The sequence below is a fragment of the Aythya fuligula genome, chromosome 1, assembly GCF_009819795.1.
Source record: "Aythya fuligula isolate bAytFul2 chromosome 1, bAytFul2.pri, whole genome shotgun sequence".
Taxonomy (NCBI): Eukaryota; Metazoa; Chordata; class Aves; order Anseriformes; family Anatidae; genus Aythya; species Aythya fuligula.
In genome coordinates, this window is record NC_045559.1 from 137,621,057 (window position 1) to 137,647,248 (window position 26,192).

The following is a 26,192-nucleotide window of genomic DNA, read 5'->3' on the forward strand; positions in this document are numbered from 1 at the left end:
AAGTACATAATTTACACAGGTTGGTCACAAGTCTAAGATCATTAATGCTTAGTGTGCATCAACCTGTTTGGAAGAGCTGGCTTGAGGAATAAGACTGGTCTGAAGGTTTAGACCTTGAATCTTCCTTGAAGGATGCTCTAAACGAGTGCCATGGCTGGGTCCCCGCTGACAGCACCTGCTTACTGAACACTAGTTTTTGACCACTTGATGGTGTGCAATTTACATAATATTTCAGAATGGCATTAGATTAGCCCAGAGTAGAAGTCAGCAGTGTTTAAATAGGTATTCCAAGAGTTTCTGTCAACATGGAGTAAAGATTGCTGTGTCCAGTTGTTCCAATAAAAAGTGTTTCAGCAAAAAAACTAGGGAACGAAAAACATACTGTGTCTACACTTTTTATGATTTTTTTGTTGTTGTTATTGTTTGCTTGTTTGTTTTTGACTACAGAATTCAAGTCTTGACTACCAATAATTTGCCAAATATGCAGTAATTTTGTGATAGGAGTAATGGGAATAAACAGACTTGTGCTGTACTTAGGTAAAAGGCTATTGAGCTAAGCCATTACATGGTTTAGCCCCTGGAGTCAGGTTTCTATGGCACTGCCAATCAGTTATGGAAAACTTTGTGTCTTTGTACATAAATAAAATGTTAATGAGATTCTGAGTGCAACTCCCTAAAGTTGTCAGAAAACGAATAGGATGGACTATTAAAACCAAAGTCCTTGGAAGGACTTGAAAAATTACATGTAATGAAAGCAGGTTGCTTTTCCATTAATCTGTAAGAGTTTCTTTAGGATAAGGACAACAGTACTGATACATACCAAATTGAAAATGACAAATCACCTATAAGCAATGCCTTGAGTTGTGGTTTTTGTTTTGTTTTGGTTTTGTTTTGGTTTTATGTTTGGTCATCATTTCTTTGCAATTTTAAGGATGCATGGGCCATCTGTAAAAATCTATTCAGAAATTAATTTTGGCAAACTGTGCTGCAGCCTTGAAGACTTTTACTTTCAGAACTTTCAGAAACATTACCCTAAATTAAGAAGGTTAAAAAGTTCTTATTCATAACCTGGTTTGATTTAAACTGATTTGGGTAGATATTGTAATTAATTACTGACATAAAATAACTGCCAAAGCCAAAGCAATTATTTTATGTGCTAAAAACAGCACATTTGCATAACCGTAGTACTAAAACTACAACAAAAAGACAACAACCAAACCAAAATAAATCTGCTTTTATTCTGAGGACATATTCAAATGAATTTATGAAATCTCTAACCTCCTTGCATTTCTCCCTGAATCAAGCTTCATTTACCTGGTTTATCTCAGCTGTAGCTACCTATCCTCAGGCAGTCTTCATTTCTGTTTCACTAATTCCTTCATATGATTCCCTTCTTATTTTAAGCAAAGAGATATATGCAATTTAGCTCATTTCAACATATCACAGTTTTTTCCCCTCTAGTTTACTCTCTTTTACTCTCTGAATTACTTTGGAGATTAGCATTCTAAGAGTTTCCTATACATTTAATTTTAATGTCAGAAAATGCAATTTGTTCTTTTAAATAATCATTAAACACATTTTTTGCTGAAGCCAATAGAATTGATAACTTCTAAATACTAGCCAGAGTGACCTATACTCTTGCAAGATAACTGCATCAGAAATGGCAATCATAATTAGTTCCCATGAGCACTCAAATATCTGTCAATCCTTGTGGTGTTTTTTATAATGCCACCCATAAATTATGAATTTTAAGTGGTTTTAATCAAGGCCTGGATAATTTAATGCAGCAGACAATATTATAAAAATGTTTCTGATATATTTGTATGGCTGTGAAAACACATAGACATAAAAGATAGCTTTCAGGACTGCAACAACATATGAACATGGCAGTAAGATCAGGATTTGGTTAAACTTGGTATATATATACTGCTCTTGCTGTTGCACCCCGTCAACCTTGCAATAATGAACTTCAGCAATAGCTGATATTCTTACTAATATTCATAATTATGTATCTATTCCATCCTTGAATATCTACACAACCAGTCACGATTGTTCTTTTCCACAGATAGGCAGTCCTGGATCTGAAGTTTTAAATCTACCTACTGTATTTCTAATATCTACAATAAGACTTAGATGGATATAATCAAGAACAGCTCTAAATCTAAACCTAAATCTAAATCTGGTATGTTCTGTTTTCAGTTGTCAGCTGTATATCTTTTCCTTTGTAAGACTTTTTCTGGAGGAGAATTGCCATTCATTTTAGCCTGTCCTGCTAAATGAGGCTCTTCAGATTCTCTCTTGTATTGATTGTCTAGGGTAATTCTTTAAACAGGTTCATGTCAAAACCAGCAGAATACAATGTTAAGAGCTGAAAACTTCCTTTTTGTTCCCTGTGTTCTTCAAGGTGTCTTTCGGTACAGAGTGGTGCATTGTTAATGCAGATTGCCTTGATTTTCCCTGCAGGAGACTATCAAATCTCACAAAGCCTGAAGCCCTGCAAGCAGGGGATAATACACTTTTGGCAGTTCCCTCCAGATAGCAGTGAATGACAAAAGCTGAAATGGTCAAAGCTTTGTGGTTGTTGCATTTAGGCAGTTGTTTGTTCGTGATAAAACAAGAAGCCTCCTTTCTTGATCTTCATCCAAAGTTTTGCTAGATTCAATGGCTTGTATTGAATCTATCCACTTCCAAGTTCCCTTGGACCACTACTGGCTATGACCTCTTAAAACGCTGTGCTAGAAAAGAATAAAACATTTCACCAGACATTTTGTTGATAGCAGAGAATTAGATATATCTGAGTGTCTTGGATTCCCAGGGTTTGAGCAGCAATGTAGTATTTTAACAATGGTTAATATATTCTGCCACTTTCCAAAGTCTTTTCTCACTCAGAGCTCTGACTTTCTAGTCAGTTTATGCAAACAGCTCCGATATCAGGTCATAGCTTCTTGTCCCACTCCCAGCCTCCTCATCCCTGCGCTAAGCCCCAGTCTTTCCAACATTGCACTGCTGCATTGCCCATAACGTTACAGTTTTCTTGTCCAGCCTTCTCTGTTTTCCATTTTCCTCCTCTCCTCTTGCACACATCTTTTACACTTTGTTTCTCCCTGGGTGTTAGTGACCTTGTCCAACCAGTCCCAGCCCCTGATCTTTTAAGATAGTTTAATTAGTTCATTAATGACCTGTGAAGAGCAATGCAGCAAAATCACCAAATGAGGCATGCTTTCAGGTTAATTAAGTTTGAGAAAACTGGAGGAGAAGATTCATTTCACCCTGGATATAGAGGACATTTTTATGTTTGTCCTTCAGTGTGATCTTCTGACTGAAGGGAGCGTGGATTGGGCCCACAAACTATTCAAAGAGAACAAGGTGAGGGATTTTCGCTGGAAAGCTGACACTGGATTTATTAACACTAAAGTACAAGATCTTCCTGGCATGCCTTAATTCACAGGATGACTTTACAGAGGCAGAGTGGGGACATTTTAAACTTTACTAGCCTTCTTGCTTCTTTCTCAAATTGATGCACTTTCATATACATTTATTTTAACAATTTGGTATTATTACAAGTATTTATTTGTTTTTTCATTTACTTACTATTTTGGAAGCACAATTTCTTCAGTTGCTCTTGTGCTTTGAACAAGAAGCAACTAAGCATTCAACAGAACACTCCACCGACCAAAACTGCTGAAAAGTTAGCTACCTAATGGACACACAGAAGATTGGACCATGATCCTAGAAACATCAGGGCATGCCAACTTATGATTTACATTGTTGGATAACATATTTCAAGAAAAAATGAGTGGAGGGCTAAACATCTTGTAGACACTTTGTTTACCATTAAGTCAATATTTCATTAAAATATTTCCAGGTGCTTAAGTATTTGCAGTATTAGGATTGTATCAGGCTTTAATTATATTTGGTTGGTTGAACGTTTGATTCATAACACTGCCACTTTTCATTATTAATGCTAGGGTTGTCAACTTAGTAAAAACTCTGAATAGGAACATCAAAGCTAGAAATCATCATAGATCCTGTAATAGTAATGCTTGAGGCTGCATTTACATAGAGCTGCAGAGGTAGAAAACTGTTTTCTTTCATCAGTGAAAAAAGTACATGTTTAATTCCACAGACATAAAGAGGTTTTCCTGTTTGTTGTTGTTGTTGTTGTTGTTGTTGTTCAGTTGATTGTTTAGTTTGTTCTTTTAATTTTAATTTTTATTTTTTGCTTTTACTTAAGCATATATAAGTGGTACTAGATGCAAACCTCAAATTTTCTATATTGCAGTGAAACAAATAAATCTTCCCTCTTTTCCATTTTCTTGTCTCCAATACTGCAAATCATTGTACATTTTTTTTTTTGTAATGAAAAAATGATATAAACGCATTTGTAGTTTTATAGTAGAAAACAAGTATACTTAAATTACATATAGTAAAACTTCTGAGGCCGAAACCCTATCTCTTCTTTTTTTTGAAGTCATGCAAACCTAGATAAAAATATTTTAAATATTGTATTCTGATTGGTTGTCATTTTTACGTTTCCTTTAAATAAGCAAAAGTTACTGCAGAAGGTTCAAGGGAAGAAAGAAGCACTTCCCTACCAAATCTCTTTCTTCCCATTTTTCTGATTTTAAGTATAATAATAATAAAAAAAAAAAAATTACCTTTTAAGCAGTTTACCAAATTGATTTTGAAGTGTGAAAAGCTGCAGATGCAAAAGACTGTTGTTGTTGTTGTTTTTATTATTATTATTATTATTATTATTATTATTAAAGAGAGAAAGTAGAGGAGGGAGGAAAATCTTTAAAAGTTCACTTACTCATGTTTAAAAATACGTTACTTACTCAAAGTTAAAAATATGTTTCCTTTTCTCTTTTTGATAGAAAGTGATCTAAATATCCAGTAACAGGATGTCTGGTAATATGATGTGGTGGAGAACTGGGGGAAAATGACGAAGAAATGGGAAAGAGAAAAAAGAAGCAAGCAAAGAGTCCTGAAGGGTAGGTGTGGAAATCTGAGTTGGCTTTCACATGTCAGAGTGGAACTGGCATAAAATTGGTCAATTAAGATAAAACCCAGCATTTTTGACTACACCTTAACTGCCATAGTGATATTATTAGTGATCTGTACTATTTACAATGTGTCTGTGGCATTTTTCATCCAATACCAGGAGCCATAAATGACACCACATCCCATTATTAAAATCTTAAGATTATAATTAAGTGTGATAGGCTAAAGAAGATCTCATCCCCTCTTTGGTTAACATATAATTCTCAAATTCACCTTGACTATTGCTAAATGGATTTGTTGTTATTTGTTTAGTATTTGCTGAATAGCTTCAACTAGTAATTTAACTATACAGTTATTAAAAAACAAACAAACAAACAAACAAAAAACAAACAACAAAACAAAACACACACACACAAAGAACTTTATGATTTGTAGACCAAAATTTCATTATCTCTGCCTTAACTGTAAGACAGCTTTTCTAAATTGGAGAATAACAAATGACTTTAAGAACAAAGCAAATAGGAAGTAATAAAAAATGGCAAACCATTGTGTTAATGTGCAAAAAGATTTATGAATTACATTACATTACAAAACAATGAATGTAAAGAAAAAATCTTCAACATTATTCTTTTCTTGGTCAGTTCCACTCTGAAATGACTTAAGGCCTTCTTTACTTACAGAAATTCAAATGAAATAGTATAAGATGAAGGCCTTTCTGAATACATAATGCTAAAGTTACCTCATCATTGCTGTATTTCAGATTAGCTTTCTGAAGAAATGCTAAAAGTGATAATGGCATCTTACATCATCTACCCTATATCAGCTTGAAGTTTACAGTAAGCAGACAATGAATTTATTTTGTCTTTTTTTTTTTTTTGTGAGCCAGTGTCAATAATTAAAAATACCTCAAATACTAATGATACCTCAAATACTAATGATAGTATTTTACAAAAATCTTACTGTCAAAGTGGAATTACCTCAAGAAAATCGTGACTTCAAAATTCTCTCTCTCTCTTTTTTTTTTTTTTTTTTTTTTTTTTTTTCCCAGCAATGGGAACATTGACTAAGCAAAGTCTTCAATAAGTTTTTATTTCTGTAGGTTGCAGCACTTAAGATTTATTTATTTATTTATTTATTTTCCTTGCCAGATTGTTAAATTCTTTGGGAAGCAGTGGAGGAAATGTGCATATATTTTTGAATTCATGGGCTTGCAAAAGAAGTTTATCTCCAGGAGTTTTGATAGGAAGAAATTATCTTACAATGCAATGCTTAATAAGGTCTTAACATGTTTGAAACTGTATTGGGATGTTTTTGTTGGTTTAAGCTCAGATGAAACTATGGGAGTAATTTCCTCTTTCCTCAGGAGGACCAAGAAGTAGGTGCAGAATAATTGCCAGTGGTACTCATATTTTCAGAAATTGTTTCAAGTATAGGGCAAAAAGGGGGTCTACTGGCTGCCCAATATCTGAGAAAATCAGAAGTTACAGAAAACAGGAGCAACGAAAAAAGTATTCTTTGCTATAATTTCTAAACTTCTCAGGAGTGCTCCTGTCATAAAACATTATTTATTGTATTTTTTTTTGGTGGTGGTGGTAAGATTTTAGGTTTTGCACAAAGGAATTAAACCTGTATAAAATGCAATTTTATTTTAAGGTTGTGACAATGCGAAAAACATTTCATTATGCTTTAAGAAATCCTCCATTTCTGGAAGATTGGGTATTTATTATCATCCTGTAATCCTTATTTATTTATTTATTTATTTATTTATTTATTTATTTATTTATTTATTTATTTCTGCAAATCTCACCATGGATCTGATTTTTAAATGTATGATGTTAAAGAACGGGATTAAGCATTATGTATAACAGGCCTGAGTTATGAGCCTACAGCTGAGCAAAAGGGACTTCTGTTATCTCAGATGACATGATTAAATCCAAAGTTTCTACAGCTGTAACTACAGAGTAGAGTGGCAAGACCAAAGCAGCTGTCAGCTACTTTAAATGATGCTTGAGAAAGCTAAAAGTCAGCTCTGCACCCTTGCTAGGGTTCCCTGAGGCTGATGGAGGGGAATTTCATCAGCTCAGTATTGAGAGTACTCTTCAGGCATGCTCTTCGTTGCAGACAGGGTAGTCCCACTGCACTATGCAGCCTCCCTGCTTCAATGTTTCTGGTGACTTCAAGGGGAAAAGAGAGCCTAAGATGGTTCCTTGAAGGCTTCTGATGAAGCCTGTGCCATGGATTGACACAGTCTGGAGATAGCTTGAGAGAGATTAATTAATTCCAGATGTGTAAAGCCTGATGTGTGCCCTGAAGTTCAGAGTCTGCTGGGGAGATATTTACAGGCAATGTTCAGATCTACTCAAGGACTCAGTTTTCACAGAAGTGCCCTTCAATATGTGGCATCAAGAATTAATCTATCTATTCACATAAATAAGAAGAAACTACAACAAAGTATGCTTCACATTTAAATGTGCTTCTATTTTTCTATTGTGTTAACACAGGCAACATTTACTGAGGTTTTCTCTTTTTAAAGGAGTCATTTAGAAAAGCAAACAGGCATGCTTTATCTCAGAGGAAGAACTGAAAAATAAGGATACAATAAAAAACCTGTATTGGGAGTGTATAAATTCGAATTAACACAAAAGACATTTGTACCAGTATTTTGTATTAGTAGACATATGTTTAACAGTATATATTTCCTGGGAGGTATTGTTATTAAAAAGAAAAATAAAGAGAAAAAGGAAAAAAAAAAAAAAAAAAAAAAAGGAAAAAGAAAAAGACTACATGGAGAGGAATTCTAACAAGAGTGGACCAAGACACAGATTAAAACTATGATCCAGAAGTTTGGCTTCAGCTTTGCCTAAAATTTTTCATCATTTTGACAAGTATGCAACTGCTGCATGAAGATGTATAGGAAATATTTTTAATATCCTTACATGCTTTTAGCAGCCTCCATCTAGTGAACGATGTATAAGATGTATATTCTTTTTTTTTTTCTCTTCAAGCTGCTTTATAATTCTTCTATGATTCTTGTACATCATTATTCTAAGAAAATTTATGTTTTGAATCAATACTACTGAAGGAATAATTTTTCACACTGTTTATAATATGCAAAAGACATGCCTGAAGCTGTGAACATGAAGAGCAGAAAACTCTTTAGGTGTTTTTTTCACTCTAACTGCTCCTACTTGTAGGAGGCCTGCAATTAAGTTTGATAGTGAATTGAATTAGAATGTAGGTGGTGGTTCTGTACTTCTCAGATGAAAATCTTTATTTTATACTTAATTAAAAATACATTCTTCTCTGTATGCACAAAACTATACATTGTTTTGTTCTTGGGGTGTGTGTGGGGGGGGTGGGGATTGTGTTCCCCAGGTTCAAGGCAGGCTTGAAAAAACTGAATAAACTGAAGGGAACTTCCTGTAACTAAGGGTACTTAAAACTAACACCACAAATGTAGCTGTGGACTGTTTCTGTTAAAGAAAGAAAAAGTAGATGAGTTTGTGAAGCCTTCACACTGGGGAGGAGCATAGCTGCAAGTTTTCCAAATGCCAGTCTTTAGAGGTCAAATCAGAAAGGCAATTTTGATTCTCCTCTCCACAAGGGATAAACACAAGATGATAATGTTCTGAAGAATGGGGAAAGGTTTGAAAAACAGACTGAATAGAAAATGTCCCACTATCATACAGAATTTTACTATATAAGGATATTGTCCACTATACAAGGATATTGTCCAAGAATATCGTTCTACCAATGTTTAGTGTGACAAGATAGAAAAAGACTAAATGGACTCAACTTGCAAGGTGGATTAAAAAAGGAAATGTACTCAGGAGGATTCATCTGCTCAGAAGCAGAGACACTGGGAGAACATAGTAGTGTATCAAAACACTCAGGTGTTTTGATATCCTTGGCTTGATGCAATTTACCTATCCACACTTGGGATTATGTATTTCCCTCTTGTGAAATAATGAAACAGGTCCACAGCTCCAGTTTGTCTCAAGAAGACTAAGACTGTTTCTCTGATATAATGGATGATAAACTATTTTGGTATCTTCTGCCAAGTTTATTTTGTAAATACCACAATGAATCCTGGCTGACACCAGCTCAGATTTTGTCACTGCCAAACTTGGCACAATTGGCAAGGGTTCTTGCCTCTGGTTTGCAGTGGGATGCTGTGGCAGCCTTGGTCATGATAGGCTTCCTCACATTTCAGGAATGCTGTTGCATGTTATCCCATATCAATATTGTTGTTGAATAGGAAGGTTTGGAAACTTCCTAAACACTTGTACTGTACTGAAATAGTAATGTCCTCTACTATTTCCTGAGCTACCTGACATTGTAGCTTTTACTTGCCAGCCTCTACGGCAGGTAATGGAAAGATGTGCATTGGGATAAATCCATCATCCGGCAACTGTTAATAGAAGAGATTTTGGTTCTTGCCAATGTAACTATCTCACAGAAGGTATTGACTGAAATGGAGTTGCTACTAGGAACAAGGTACAAATGTTGTGAATATTAGCAGCAGAAAAGGGTCCTAGAGGTAAAGACCTACAAATTACCACATGGTAGGAATCTGGAAACATGACCTGATGTGAAAGAGTAAAAGTTAAACTTAGAGAGACCGTGCTAGCATTTAACTAGTATGTGACACACTTTTTCTAAGGTATGGTAAATTAAAATCTAAAAAGCCACTTGCACCTTTCTGCTACATGTGAATAGTCATCCAATTTTGTATCTTAAAATTCTCATTAAGATCTCAGATTCAGCAGTGAGTAAAATATATAACGTCATGTGCAATGCTAAATGCTAAATTAAGTCCAATTGCTGCTTTTTAAAGACTTTTAGATAACATTGTAGCAACCTTAGGCAAAGGCCAAACCTTCACAATTTGAATTAATGCAAAATTTTTGATTGAGCCAATCCTAAATCACCAATACAGCAGTGTAATGACACAGAAGTAGAAATAAAAGCCAGAGGAGCAACAAATACAACATTACCAATGCAAGACTAATTAATTCAAGAGCATCCTAAAGTTATATAGACATGAAACTTCCAAATATGGAACTATGAAAAGACTGTGTTTTTGCTTATATATTTATTTATTTATTTTCCATGCAATGTGAAAATCATTAAAAAAGACATTTTGAGATCCTTAACAAGTACAACAGGAGATTTTTAAGGAAAAAATAGTTTCCTGATGAAATTTTCCCTGGAGAAGAAAACACAGGTGAAGAGCTGCCTTTGAGACTTCTACTGTCTGCTTTTATCTTTTGCTTTTACCACGAAGTAAAGTTTCTTTATTTTTTAATCTCTCTCCCACATTTGCAGCAATAAAGGCCTATACAAGGGACACTACAAAGCTGTCTCCACAAGACAAAGAATAAGAATGAAATCAGTTATACCTGCAGTTCTGCCAATCATAACATATGGAGAGTAAAATCCACTTGACCAGTTCTAATAATCATTTGTATTATTCATAAATAGAAGAAGGAAGGTGTTTATAGAGCAGGTTATCCATTCCCTGATTGATAAGTTGAGCTTTCTTTGTTGCAAGTGACTGAACGATTACTTAGAGAGAACTGTACATTAAATAGCTAATTTCAGGCTTCTGCGTTTCAGGGCCTCATCCCAGGCCAGCAACAGTTAAAAGTTCCGTTAACCTTAGTAGGCTATGGATCAAGCTGTCAATCACTCTCTTCAATAGCTATCTTACATGAGACATTTTTATTTAAGAAGGGCTACTGCTAGATTTGCAGGGTGATATAAAAGTTTTGATTCTCAAAAGTGTCAGTCAAACTCATAATCAACAAAGAAAAACACTACTGGAATAGAAGTATTGTTAGTACTCATTCATTTAATTGTTACATTCCCAACCTCAGTGGCTAATGACAAGCTTATCAGAATCTATCATACAAAGTGTACAAACACATATGAAGTGTACAACTGTTGTAAAAAAAAAAAATAGTTGAAATTTCACTTAGAAAACATATGGCTTTTTCAAAATATTCATGCTGATTGATTATCATTTGACATGAATATCTTTTAAAAGTCAATATAGCCACTGTTGATTCTCTCTGCTAAACTGGAATTTGATTTATTGCAAATATTGTATCAGAGATAAAAAAAAAAAAAAGCAAATGAAAACATTATTGCTAAATCTTCTTATAATCAGTCTAGTTTTCTGTTTTCTTGTGAGTTGGTGTTTACCGTCAGAAAAGAAGTCTTAATATACCCTCATTCCAGAGGCAATTACAGTGGCAAGGACTGGGTTTAATGTATTTCATTAAGGACAAGACTGTGGAGAAAGCTGCAGAAAAGACAGAAAAAATAAGTGAAAACTAAGTTGTGAATGCCAGGATGGTGTGCACCTCAGTGTGTGTGTGTGAAGGTAGCAAGCAGAGATATCTTTGGCACTGGAGATGGAGAGATGGAGTAGAAGGGCTTCAAAGGGCATGTTTCTGGTACTTACCAGTTGGCAATGCTGGGGCTGCTGTAGATGAGGGCCTATAAGCACAGAAGATGTGCAAGTCTGAGTCTGTATGTGTGTGCTTGTGTAGATAAGGTGAGAAAGGTGAAAAAGAGGGGAGTATGATACAGAGAAGTGGACAGCAGAGTTTGGTGAAGTATCACCAAACTCTAAAGCACCTAAAGCATCAGTTCTCTCTTTATGGTTCTATTGCCTTGTAGTAGTTACACCCAGCTGGGCAGCTGAACTCCACCACAACTGTTCTCTCACTCCCCCTCAGAAGAAGAGGGGGAGCAGAAAGTATGCTGGAAAGAAGAAGAAAAAAAGAAAAAAGAAAAAAGAAAAAAGAAAAAAAAAAAGGCTTGCAGTTTGAGATAAGGATTATTTAATTAAAGGGAAAAGGAAGGGGAAAAAATATCAAAGGCTGTGTGGAAGCACAGACATAGAGAAAAATTACTGTCTCTTTCCCATCAACAAGTGATGTTTGACCATGTCCTGGTGTCCTGGGAAATGGGCCCTCAATATACATAGTGGTTGTTTGGGAGGACAGATGTCTTCATAACGAGAGCCCCCCCTTCCCTTTCCCTTTGTCCACCTTATATTGCTGAGTGTGACACCACAAGGTAAGGAATACCCCTTTGGCTGGTGTAGGTCAGCTGCCCTGGCGATGTCCCCTCCCCATCACTTGCCCACCCCCAGCCTACTGGCTCTGGGGGGCTTGCAGGGAGTCCTGATGCTGTGCCTGCACTGCTCAGCAATAGACACAACACCGGTGTAATACCAGTGCCATTCTAGCTACACGCGCACAGCACTGTGCTGTATGGGCTGCTGCAGGGAAAATTAACTCCATCCCAGCCAGACCCAGTACACAACTGTAAAAAAAAACAACTTATATTCATCTTCAAGACAACACAGGATTTTAGTTTGAATCCTGATTTCTTAAGAAGCTATGAGTCTAAATGACAGACACAGATTTTAGAAAGCCCAAACCTGATTTAATGAACTTTGGGAACAAATGCAAGCATAGCTTGTAGATTTGCAAAGTCTAAAATTCAGACTCCAAATTTCAAGAGCCCAAGGACAGCAATGAATATAATTACACATACAAGACATAAAGGAAGACCCCAGAACTGTGAGGATGAATACCTGAAGTCTCAAAAGGCCAGGGGAGGTGTGTCAGGACTGAAGAGCTGGAGAGAAGAGCATTTTGGTGGGATAATTCTCCCACCAAAAAGCATTTGCTGTTTTACCTCTTTGTGGAGGTGTGACTGACTCTTTCCACACACAGATGCCTGACAGACAGAAGTTTTATCTAGCACCAGGGGAAAGCAGGTTCACAACTCCTGGAATCCAGCTGCAACTCCACTCATACATTCAGACTTAAAAACCAAAAAACCCAATTATCTTTCTCCACTTCTGCACTTACATTAGTCAAGCAGGATGGGACAGGGGGAGAAGGGAACACTATTTGGAAGAGGAGAGGACACTATCTGGAATAATGAGAACCAAGAGTAGATGTCTGTTGAGGGCTGGAAACCAAACCCTAACCATTAGAGCATTTGAGATTATTTAATATCCTGGCAGAATGAGGCCAAGCTTCTACAAAGCCATGTATGTAAAAAAAAAAAAAAAAAAAAGGTAATATTTTCATGTGGTATGGGACATTTATTTCTCCACTTCTCTTTGGAATGCCATCTGACTAACAACAGCCTATGCAGCATGGCTGGCTGAGGTGAATCCCAACAAATTTGGTATTTGAGAAAGAAAAAAAATAAACACAAAAAATACAAATACACATTTGTCTTGAGAAGAATATACCAATGACAAGCACTCTCTGGTGTGCCATCAGGGCTCAGTAGGACATTAAAAAAAGTCAATGATGTTTAAAAAACAAAAGAGCTTCATGAATACTCATTAAGTAAATATCCTCAGATTAGTTAGTCTGTACAGGAGAAGATGTAGCTGAATCAGTTCATTAAAAACAAGCATGCACAGACTCACTCATATTCATCAGTTATGGCATCTGGTGCATCTTTTCTCATTTACTGTTGTGAGTGAACAAATTGCCCCAATCAGCCTGTGATCACCTTTCTTTGCTATCTCGCTTGCAATTCCTTCCCCATGCTGAGGGGCTCAGGTGCTTACTGTTGCCTGGCCTTGCTTCATCAACCTGATGTCCAGGTTGGGTGGTGGTCCTTCCTCATCAGCTCACACCTAAGGGGTAATGGCTGAACCCCAGACTGCCATGGGGCTGCTTGGCTCTTCTCATGTAGACACTTGTGAAACTTCTGCACCTACAACTGATTGACTGGGGGGAAAGTGACAATGAAAAGCAGAAGTGTTGATTTTGAAATGGTTTCTGAAGCCAGCTGTTCTTTGATCATCTAACTCAAGAGCTAGACACCTGAACATCTCTTCCTGTGGATAAGTCGCTGGGAGTGTGTTACTCTTGTGAAAAAGTTGAGAAACATCAGCTAATGCCTGTATTCACCTGACCCACCCCTTGACCTGATGGGGGCTCCCGCAGTGAAACTTGACCTTCCTATAAATTCATGCTTATTACTCCCTTCTCCTGCTAAAAGCTATTTTTGTAGGTGTTTGCATATTCTTGAAATACAAGCAGTGCTTGCTTTCTTATTTTTGTTATAGAATAGCTTTTTACTTGCCATTGAATGTCTCCTTCAACAGAGGACTTACTTTAGAATGTGTTGTTACTAACATTATCCCACAGAGCTTTACCTGAATGTGTGAAAACAGATACTGACCTTGCTTTGCAGTCCTGTGATGTAGGACTGAGAGCATTGCATAAGCTGAGGTTCTTGCTGAAACAGCAATTTCAAAATATAAAACACAATTTAAAAGTTATTTGACAAGAAGTCTCCACTAATCATCACCCACCTGTTGTATGCAAAGGTGTACCTTTTTATGGCAGCAGTTATGGCTATTTATTGGGTATGGGTATTACTTGGGGTTATTCAGAATGTATGAAATAATACTTTGTCTGATTCCCTGTATTTCATTTGTAACGATCAGCTATTAAGGATTTAAAACAGGGCACTTTTATAGTGTTTTGTATTTCCGATGCATTAGCTTGAACTTATTTATGCAAAAGCTTCTTTGGACTGCAAGAATCTCTCAAGCTAAAGGCATCTTAGGAAAAAACAAAAACAAAAACAAACAAAAACAAAAACAAACAAACAACAACAACAACAAAAAAACATAAATAGAACTTATATGCTTCAAAGAAGTTTTCACATAAATTAAAATCCAATTCAGTAGCTACAAGGTCTTTGTGTTTATCTAGCAGTGTAAAAAACTAAGTGGTTTAAAAAGAATGAATACGCTTTCCCTGGGGTGGGTGTGTGTGGGAAGCATGAGCAGAAAGCACAAGCTACATCTCACTCCATGAGATTTACTTGTGGATTCCTAATGATTCAGAGTGGTGTAAGGTGAAGGACAGGGGTTTTGTTTTTTCTTTGTTCCCCACTTCCTCCCCGCTCCCTTCCTCCCACCTGGAAAGACTGGGACTGGAAAACCTGTTGTTTAACACCTGGCTACTGTCATCAAGAAGGCTTTGACTTTTGCGATCGTGGAAGGTACTTTGATGAAACAGGTTACTGGGGAGAAACGAGGCCTGGCTATCTAGGATAGATAGGAAGGAGAATCTTCTCTGGCAGGCTGGCTGCCTTAGTGAATTAGGCCCTAAACTAACAAACCTGGGTGATTGGGCCCTAAACCAGGCTATTCATATGTTTGTGAGCAACAGGGTGGTAGAGTGCACCTATCAGAGGTGAGGAATGTCCTCCAGCTGTCCAAAAAAGGCTTGGTCAAAAAGGATGGATAGCTGGTCCGGATTAAGTGCCTCTATACAACCACTCACAGCAAAGGTAACAAACAGGAGGAGCTAGTAGCCACTGCACAGCTGGAAAACTGATTTGACTGATACTTGGTGGGACAAATCACACAAAGGGAGTGCTGCAATTGATGGCTATAAACTATTCAGGAGGAAAAGTGAGGCAGGAAAGGTGAAGGAGTAGTTGCCCTCTATGAAAAAAAAAAAAAAAAAAAAGGCGGGGGGGAGGAGGTATTGACTGCATGGAGATGTCTTTGAGGAAAAACAACAACATACATGTTGACATCTTACAGGTGAAAATTAGAGACCAAGTGCAGGGTCCTGCACCTGGGATGGGTCAGTCACAAAAAAGGATACAGCCTGGGTGATGACTGGACACAGAACTGTCCTGTGGAGAAGGACCTTGGGGTACTGGTGGATGAACACCTCTATATGAGCCAACAATACGCATTTGTAGCCCAGAAAGTCAACTGTTCCCTGGGGTGCAACTAAAGAAGTGTGGCCAGAAGATCAAGGGAGGTGGTTCTCCCCCTCTGCTCTCATGAGACCCCACCTGGATTGCTGTGTTCAGGTCTGGGACCCCCAACACAAGAAGGACATGGCTGTATTGGAATAAGGCCACAAGAACGATCATAGAGCTGCAGCACCTCTTGTTTAAACACAGGCTGAGAGGGTTGGCGTTGTTCAGCTTGGACAAGAGAAGCTCCATGGAGATGTTATAGTGGCCTTCTAGTTCCTAAAGGGGACTACAGGAAAGCCTGGGAGGGATTCTGTCAAGGCATGTTGTGATAAGACAAGGGCTAATGGCTTTAAACTAACAGAGGGTAGATTTTGATTAGATATTAGGAAGAAATTCTTTACTCAGAGGACAGTGAGGAACTGGCACAGGTTGTCCAGAGAAGCTGTGGATACCCCCTGCCTGGAATTGCTCAAGGCCAGGTTGGATAGAGCTTTGGGCAACCTGATCTAGTGGAAGGCATCTGGCCCATGGCAGGGGAGTTGGAGTTAAATGATCTTTAAGGCGCCTTCCAACCCAAACCATTCTGTGACTCTATAATTTACTGTGAACACACAGTGATATCTCTAAATTATGACTCTCTCTCTCTCTCTCTCTCTTCTGTTTTCACGATCACCCTTCCATTGGATGATTTGCAAGTATAAAATTTCAAGTTTTTCTCCTTATATGCAGTTCCTTTTTTTTTTTTTTTTCTTCCCACAGCTCAGTGCCAGGTGGTTTAGTATTCCCTCTACTTTAATTATCTTTATAAACCTTATTTGACATTGTAGCATGAGAATTGTTCTTGCTATAGTATTTGAGTATCTTGCCAGATGCCAACAGGGGAATTCTCTCATACTTGTGAATTAGTTTGACATCACCTAACAGTGAGAGCTTGCTTAGGGTGTAAAGGTGCATGGCGACAGCACCAGCACAGTGAGCTCTGCTGTGCATTCCATGTGTTCATCAGATGTAGTAGGTATTAATTGGGTTATATGTGTATCTTAGCATGAAATTCAAAATCATCCTCAAGAAAAAAGATGAGTACCTCTTCCAGATGGCCATGAAAACTTTTCCTGGCTGACAGATTATTGTAAGAAAAGACAGTATTCTTGTAAGAGTAAAGCACATCACTGTGTTAATGCTTTAACTCACTGCTGGCACAAGGTAAGATATGTCAGCATTATGACAGTATTTCTCATCTTGCTTAGATTTCAGACATAGTCTTTGTTATAGCTGGCTTCCTACCTGTATAACTCCAAAACTGCCAGATTAACATAAGGGTTATTTAAATGTTTGGGGAAAAAAAAAAAAAAAAAAGGAAGCCTGAAATAATATCAACTAGCAGAACTCTGCTGAGTACAAAATATAGTCATTTGGGGAAAATGAACTGGCTTATACAAATACTGGAAGAAAAGCAACATGTTGCCGTGTGGTCACTGTGACCTGTCTTCATTATCACTGTAACACTGCTGATAAGGAGCTTAAAAGGTACATCTGAACTGGATCCAGGTAGGTAATGCTGTGGCAGCTCCCATATTGTAGATGAACACATACTTTATTGAGAAGTAATAGTGTCATAAAACAGCAGGAGGATGTAAGTTAGAAGTAAAAAAAGATGTTAGGCTTTTGAATCCATCTTCTGTTAGTGGAGGACTGTGGAGGACTGTTGCCTGCAGTACATTTTCTCATACTTCGTCTGATCTACTTTGTCCTGTATAATAGTAGTTTCCGTAATTTCCCTGAGGAGGAACAGATGACAGTTTAGTAGCTCTCATTGTCAGGAAGCTGCTGTTGGTACTCTGCCTGCTTTCCTTTTCCCAACTCCATCTCATAACTCTGAACAATTTCCTGAGTTGCACTCTAAACAATGCTGCTCCTTCTGTCTCCACGCTGTAAAAGGATGATGACTGGTGGGACATCTACAGGCTCCCTGAGGCTAGTCCATGGCAAGTGGCATCTCCAGGGAGCAGCCCAAAACCAAGGGAGCTCCTGTGTGTCCACATTACTGTAGGGGCAACCCTAACACAGCCTCCCTGTTATGCATATACTTCTGTGCTCACTGCAGGTAGTCAGAGAAATATCTTAAATTTTGCCTCTGAGACATATTCCACAGTCCCAGGCAGGCTTTATGCCCCACCCTCCTTTTGGGAATCCTTGCAATGTAGCATAAAGCATGCTCAAGGTTTCCCAATGCACTAGTTAATTTTCCATACTCCGGGCCCTGGGTTGATGAGTGCCTCAAAAAGAACATAGGAAATATATTTCCTGAGGCATTAACAGTCATGCCTGCCTTAGTGGCACTAAGAGACATGGTTTAGCAATGGGACTCAGTAGGTCAGGCAGGTTATTGGACTTGATGACCTCAAAGGTTTCTTCCAACCTCAATGATTATATGATTCTATAAATAGATACTTTAATGAGTTATTATTTCATGCTTTGTTATTACTCAACAGCTCCTGGTTCAATTTATTGATTACTCCTCTGATAAATTTGCATTCCTAAGAAACTCACAGACTTCAAGGGTTTGTATCCATAACATAAAAAACTTTTACATACTTGTAACATTTTGATCTGCTAAATTACCAAAACAAAATATTCGCTAAAACTTTAGTGACGTTTCATTAAAAAATAAAATAAAATAAAAGTTGCTATCCAGTCCTGAGAATACATTAGTAATGTCAGTTGGTAGGCAATCACCCAACAGCAGTAGTTTCAGAGATTAATCATTTTTATTAATTGTTCAGTGTTTCCCAAATTGTAACATAACACTGCTTATAATAATAATAATAATAGTAATAGGATTTTCAAAAATTTACCATCAGTTAAGCAGGTGGTTACTTCTAATAGGTCTCTGGCTGAGAGAAGACTTAACAAATGATAATCATAGAGCTTACTACAGAATCAGAGTAATCATGAAGCTTACTTCAGTCATGCATAAAGTTTTGATAGTGTTTGAATTTCGTAAGAACTTATCCAGCTCAGCTAACATGCTATTTAAACACCTTTTTACCCATGTTGCTGTTATTACAAGAAAGAGTAATACTTCTGAAGGAATAAAAGAGGCATTATTAGATTTTAATTACAGTCAGTCAGTAAGGTCATTAGCAAAGGCATATATCAGCTGAGAAACAGAGTGACTTTGAAATATCAAGAAAAATACTAAGCCTGTGGCTAAATGATTAACTACTCAAGAAAGGTTCTAGCATCACTAACCCTACCATTGTGCTTAAAATCTTTAATTTATGGTGAAGATATATGTCTCAATGCAGGAATAGCTTAAATAAACTTAACCGAGAATAATATAAAAATTTAAGTATATAACAAACAGCCATGCCAAGGTATCATTTATTCTTTAGTTTGTGAAATTACATAAAGAGTAAAGAAAAAGAAAATGAAGTTAACCAAAAAAAGGAAGTTAACCAAAGCCAACAGTTTTAAAGTCTTCACTTTAGAGGTCTTATGTCAACATAGATACACATGACAATCAACTTACATTTGAATGAAAGCAAACTTGGAATAAACATTTTGAAATATGTAGTTTTCTAAAATAAGCACTGCCATTTGTGTCATTCTTACCTGCAGAGGTTTTCACAATTTCTGAAGTATTTCTGAGACCCATAAAGTCAAACTGATAGAGTCTCCAAGACTTCTGGTCAGCAGCCTCTACTGAGTTTTTTCTCCATCTGTAAATCATTTCTTCTTTAGGGTAGCCATCTAAAAATAAATAAATAAATAAATACATATATACATTTTATTCCATAAAAAGGATGGTGCCGAAAAGTATCTGCCTCATATTTGAGAACAACTCAATTTCTGATCTGATGCTTTGTCAGTGATCTTGGTGGCAGAATTCAACAAAAGAGTAACAAGGCACACAAAAATAGAGTTGTAATTCGAGGAACGCTATGATTCTGCATGATTTTTTTTTTCCCAATGGAGAAAAATTCTGATTTGTTCTATCGAAAGTAGATTTCTTCAGAGATGCCATTGATTTGAAGTCCAGACATCCAGACATAGTAAATATACTGATTTACATGCATTCTAAATAAGTTGTGAAAGCTAATAAAAGGAAAAAAAAATGTTGGTGGGGAAGATGTAAACAATTGAAAAGGACAGATTGTTTTAAATGTGACAATAGTTCTAATGGTATGTGTGCTACTATACTTCCAAAATGAACTCAAAACAATGCAGAAACTTGTGAATTTTTTAATTAGCCTGGGATTCTTAATGTGATTATGCCATCATCTTACTTTAAAGGCCACAGTATTTAACAAGGCATCACCTGATCTACACAGCTGAAATAGCTTCTGAAAGTCTTTATCAATTTAGAACTTAGAAAACAGAATTCTCATGCCAATATTTAATTTCTTTTTTTTTTTTTGTAAGAGACTGCATTTTCCAATAGCAGTCCAACAGAAAATTTTCAACCAGCCCTAATCATAATAATAGACCATCTAGAAAACAACATGCCCACAACAGTTAAGACTAGATTGTTCTCTAATGCATAATCCAATACATTCCTATTCATCTAAAAATTAATACAGTAGGTGTAGATTACAAAGCAAATTAAAAACCTAACAACAATAGGCAGTTAATATACCTATCTCATCAGTATTTTTTTTCCCCATTAGTTACTAATAAGTTTTGATATTTACGTTGCAAAACATCTTCTGTGGTCATGGTGCTATTTCTTTGATGTGTTCCTATCTGCGATTTTGTCAGCTTGTTTAAAGTTTCATCCCACTGGGGCATTGTTATAAGGTGTACATGACCTCATTTATCCCTTTTCATAACACAGCATGAAAATTACCCACAAGTCCCTCAATTCTAATCTGTACAAAATTACTATGTGTTAATTCAAAATGTAACATTCACATATTTTCCATCAATGTAAATAAAGGAACAACACATGAAGAACCCAAATGAATAATAAGCACAAGCCCTGCCACTCTCCACAAGATCTCTTGCTGCCAAGCAATTTTCACTGCCAATTCTGTTGTGCCAGTTTGTGAGATTGATTTAAAGATTAATTTTTTTTTTTTTTTTTGACTGGCAGATTACGGCAGAAGATGCAGAGGTACAGTGAAAGAATAGAGAGCTTTGCAGGGTCTGGTGGCCTTAGCCATGAATACTCTGAAATCTCCTTGAGCCTGGCTCCTATTTGACTGAGCACTCTGATCACATTTCTAACCAAACAATGTCTTTGTCTAACTGAAAGGCCTACATTTTACCTCAAAAGCCTTAACTTGGTTTAATTTGGATACTTTTTTCCCCACAGTTCAGGACAAAAGAGGCATCAGATGTCCTCCTCATCATACTGTGGCTGCTGTGTTCTCACACCAGGTGGCAGTGGCAGAATTGTCCCCTCCCTTCAAAGCAGAATTGGGATTATAAGGGAGGCTGCCAATGTGTTCTGTACCTCCTAGTATGCATGTGCTACCCAATACAGAGGAAATGAAACCACTGTCCTCTTGCACTCCCTGCACCAGCTCACACTGCAGAACTTGTTGCCCAAAGCACTGATTTGCAGATTTTGTAGCAGGCAGGACCCCTTTTCTCAGGTGAATTCAAAAATATTCTCTCATAAAAATCACATTGAAGACACCAAAATATTAGGATCTTAAAAATGTGGGATTGTGTTTGCATTATGACAGGAGAAATTTGATCAGCAAGAGATAACTCCAGAGAGTATGGATCTTTCTTTGGTGACACACTGAGTTCACTAATATTTTGGAAGGAAAGAACAGTTTCGGGAGAGTTGAAAGTGTCAACTTATTTCATTTGACATATTCAAAATTAAAGATTTCAGCTCTGTCATATTTCAGTCGAACATTTTAAAAATTAAATCTTTAAATTTTTAACTTCAAATATATATTTTTATTTTATTTTATTAAGGTTTAACCATAATTATTGCAAGTAAAAATATTTTAAATATCCTGGAAGTAACATTTTCTTAAACATATTATTTTAGATGGATCTAAAATGAACATTTTACTTTTCTTCCAAGCTTTACTGAAAAAGTTGCGTCAGTTAGTCTTTAATTCAACTTCTTTGCCCCTTTGTATGTGCCACTAGTGAGACCGCATCTTGAGTACCGTGTTCAGGTTTGTGCCTCTTACTACAAGAAGAATATAGTTACTTGAGCATGTGCAGAGAAGAGCAACAAAGCTGGTGAAGGGACTAGAAAGGGACAAGATATAAGGAGCAGCTAAGGGAAATGAGGAGGTTTAATCTGGTGCAGAGAAGGCCTCATCGCTCTCTATTGGTACCTGAAAGGAGGCTGCGGCAAAAAGGATGTTGGTTTCTTTTCTCAAGTGACAAGTGATAGAAAGTAAGGAAATGGTCTCAAGTTTTGCCAGAGGAAATTTAGATTGGATATCAGGAAGAAATTCATCATGGAGAGGGCAGTCTAGCACTGGAACGGGCTGCCCAGAGAAGTGATGGAGTCCCCATCCCTGGATGTATTTAAGAGACATCTTTGTGGTGCTCAGGGACATGGTTTAGTGGTGGACTTGGTACAGTTAGGTTGGATCTGATGACCTTAAGGGTCTTCTTCAACCCAGATGATTCTATGATTCTGCCTGATTTTTGGCCTTTCTACTTCATCCCATGGGTAGCCCACCTAAAATTCATTACAGTGTCAGTAACATGTGAAACTTGCTGTTGTATGAAGTAAGACATAGCTATTTATCCTGGTACAAGTAGCACATAGTCAGGAGCAAGTTGATGATTCTCGTTGTTCAGTATTTTTCCTGTATTTTTGTCTAAGAGACAGATTCAATTTGAGAATGACTACTTTCAGTATTACTCATTGCCATTAGATAGTAAGTAACTGACTTCAGGAGACAATCATGCCCTTTCAGTAACACTCCCTTTTATCCACAGATACTGACATCTGCTCTTACAATGGCTGGGTTACTTAAATCACGGGAGGCAGGTATGTGTGGTTCAATGGGAGTTTCAACCTTTTAAATAACTGCTGTTATGTTCAGCTCCAGTGCTGGGTGACTTTCTTTTTCAATTCATTTAAAAAATATAATATTTCTTATGGAAAAAATGACACATCTGATTGAACAGTATTTCACACCTAAGATTTATCTAACTTTCAGAGTGGACAATGACTGTTCACAATGGTACTTTCAGTGATAAGTAATATTTCTTGTATATAGCCTAATTACTTCTAGCACTATAAATGTATCATTTTAGAAAATATCAGACTTGGAGTTTTCAGTGTTTCCAGAAGAAAACACAAGCTCTACTATTCAGCCTACAACACAACTATGAATATATTATCTATAGAAATATCTGTTTTCTTTCACTTCATCAGCATACCAAATGGCAGTAAATTACCTTAAATTCTTGACCTTGTGGCATCAAGCCATCCATGCTAATCAAATTTCTATCAAATGTATTTAACCTGACAATTTACTCTAGGGTATGTGAGAATATCCATTCTGCAGCAGAGCAAGACTCCAAGAGAACAAGGAGGGTTTTCAGTGGGTGCTAGTAAGTCAGCAAGGAAAACAGAATGGGAAAAAGACAACCCCAACAACCAAATGACACTTCTGTGTTACAGCTGTCCAAGCTCTGGTAATATGAAACTCAGGAGCTGTTCAGCCTAAGACCTCCATTCACCCTCCCCCTCCCATTAATTTATTTGTGTGCCTTTATGTTCTGCCTTTTTTTGGCCTGATAGTTGTTTTGTATGTTCTGTTGTAGCTATTCATATCTTCCAAAGGTTTAAGATTTATATTCTAATGTATCAAAGAGAGCACCTTGAACATTTTTTTTTCATAAGACTGGCACTTACATGCATTTGTAAAAAGAAATCAAGAAAAAAATTGTTGAATTTATTTCTTTAAGAGCCGTGTAGGAAGTATCCATGTAATACCTCCTGTTTACTTTCACCAAACATATTTAATGGCTATTCCAGTTAATACAAATGATTGGTACCTTGATGTTTTACTCAAAGGCTTAAACATACGTATTTACAAAGTGTACCACTGATTTTAACTCCAGTAATGGAAACACGGATAAGTAATAAATGCATTTTTTGCTGTTTGGAAGGTAAACTTATTATAACAGAAAGCCAAATTGTCATGACAACCTGTGAGAGTCTGTGGATTTTGTTTTATTTCCCTTTTATTATTGGAATAGTTGAAGTCATGTTACCACATCTTCTCACATCACCACCATAGCATTTATAACTGACAGGTTAAAAATAGTTAAACTTAATTCTTCATGCTCATACTGCTTCACTTTCTCTGGAGACTAAGTGGTTTGCACAGAAGCCTCTACCAAACTGCTGGAGTAATGGTCAAGACCAGAAACATCACCAGGCTGGATAGATGTGTGCAGTCACAAGGTAGGAGAGAAAAATGGTGTCAAGTGGCACTTGAAGAACATCTGCTACAGGAATCAGTCCTGATGAAACATCAGCAACTTCCATAATATGAGCATTGATATATTCATGCCTACTAGTGCATACTGACTCTAATCTTGATTTCCCCTGTGCTGTTGCTGTTTTGGGCATCTCTGATCAATGCTTGATTTCTTTGTGTTACCTTTTTTTCTGTGTGATAATGAATCTATTTTAGCAAGGGTATAGAAGGGAGGAAGACAGCAAAAAAGGGGTCATATCAAAAAGGACACAGACAACTGAAGGAACAAACTTCCATCCAAAAAATCTTTTATTGGAAACATCCTCCTGAAGTTAATAAAAATGAGAGACATGGAAACAAAAAAAAAAAAAAAGAAAAAAAAGGAAGAAAAAAAAGTCTTTTGACTTTTTAGACATCTTTTTTTTTCTTTTTTACTGCTGGTTCTTCTCACTTAGTATTCAAATATAACACAGACAGACCCTGCTTGTAGTAGAAAGAATAATGAAACAAGGAAACTCATATCTCCTTCCTAGATTTAGAAAAATTTATATGCCCAGAGTGAGCAATGAGGAGTTAATCAGCAGCAAAGCTGAAAATGTAGGGGAAGCAGGCAAGAAATGAAGAATCAGTTCGGTTAAGTATCTGCCAGGAGGCTGATGCTTGTGACTGGAGTATATATTTGAAAAACATAGCTGGATTCTGGGAATGTTCTGCTTTTCCAGGGGTGGTAGAGATACTCTCGAAGTCAGGAGAAAGTGTGATCTGACAGACAAGCTGTCGCCATCAGCTAGTACTCAGTTTACACCACAGACATGGAGGGTGTGTGGTAGATTGAACTGCTACTGATTAACGTACTCCAGCGAGAGAAGGATACCCTGACGCAATTAGATACAGGCCATTTGAGATAGCCCTTTACACCTTGCAGCCAGCTGCTTCCATACACACTTTGCTTCCTTGGATGCAAAATTCTTCTTCAGGCTAATTGGGAGACCTGTGTCAACACTGCCTTGGTCAGACAAAGAGGATAATGAAGTCCAGAAATGCAACTTTCTCTGGTACCATGCTATGGATGGCAAATCAGATGCTGTCTGAGCTTTTTTCTTGCTATCTGTATTTCTAAATGCTTCCTCATTGGACAGCAAACTGCATTTAAAATCCTAAATTCTCTGTGTTTCAGAGGTAGAGGTTTCACAGTGTAATCCTGTATCTGTCTGATTTTTGTCCTCAAAAGGTGTATGTGCTTTTAACTAGAAGAATCCTTCAGGTTCCCCCATTAAAAATGACATTACCTTAGATTTCATGACTTCATGCACTTATTAAGCAAAATTGTATCACAGAAAGTGCAAAGTTCCGTTTCAACTTGTTTAAGGTAGAATAAAATAAAAATAAGGGGTATAGAAGCTTCATTATGTCTTTTCAGAATGGTTATTAGGGTAGAGAGAAGTAGGGTAAGAGAACTGAGACATTTCTTTGTGTTTACTTAGGACCTATGGAAAAAAAAACAACAATTTAATGCAGATTGAGTTCTCTGTTCACAAATGAAGTTGTTTTTTTTTTTTTTTTGTTTTGTTTTGTTTTGTTTTGTTTTCTCACTGATTTAAAAATAAAAAAGAAAAATGATGAGGTATTTCAAAAGGCAGCTATAATAAAAAAAGACAGACAGGAATGCTGTAAAGATAGCTTTAAAACCTGAAGTGATTTATTTCAGCAGTTGCAGATAATTGCACTTCGGTGATAACTACAGTAACTATAAATGTTATTCTTTGCCCTATTTTCTTTCATTGGTAATTGACACCTTATTAACTGTACATTAGCTCATGAAAAAATCGACCAACATAATTATAACTGTAGAACAATGGATCTAAAACTGCCCTGATTACATCTTTCAATGAAGAGAGAAAGATTTTCTACTTAAAATGTATTTTAATATGATTGTGATATCACTTTGGCAAAAAAACTAGAGGATCCAGTAACTATCATCAACAGTAA

At 36.8% G+C, this 26,192-nt stretch overlaps 1 protein-coding gene across 2 annotated transcripts in view; it reads right to left on the reverse strand.

Annotated features, from left to right (window-relative positions):
- The window catches only part of GABRG3 (gamma-aminobutyric acid type A receptor subunit gamma3), a 337,250-nt gene that overhangs the window by 29,688 nt on the left and 281,370 nt on the right, over positions 1–26,192 (reverse strand). The window contains exons 6-7 of one of the 2 annotated variants that reach the window (XM_032201711.1): positions 19,399–19,536; positions 17,500–17,561 (exon numbers count right to left, since the gene is read on the reverse strand). In XM_032201711.1, coding sequence (XP_032057602.1) covers positions 17,524–17,561; positions 19,399–19,536 — 176 coding nt within the window. In that variant the 3' untranslated portion in view covers positions 17,500–17,523. Of the gene's footprint in view, positions 1–17,499; positions 17,562–19,398; positions 19,537–26,192 lie in introns of those variants that run through there. The other variant, XM_032201704.1, reaches the window with a different exon arrangement.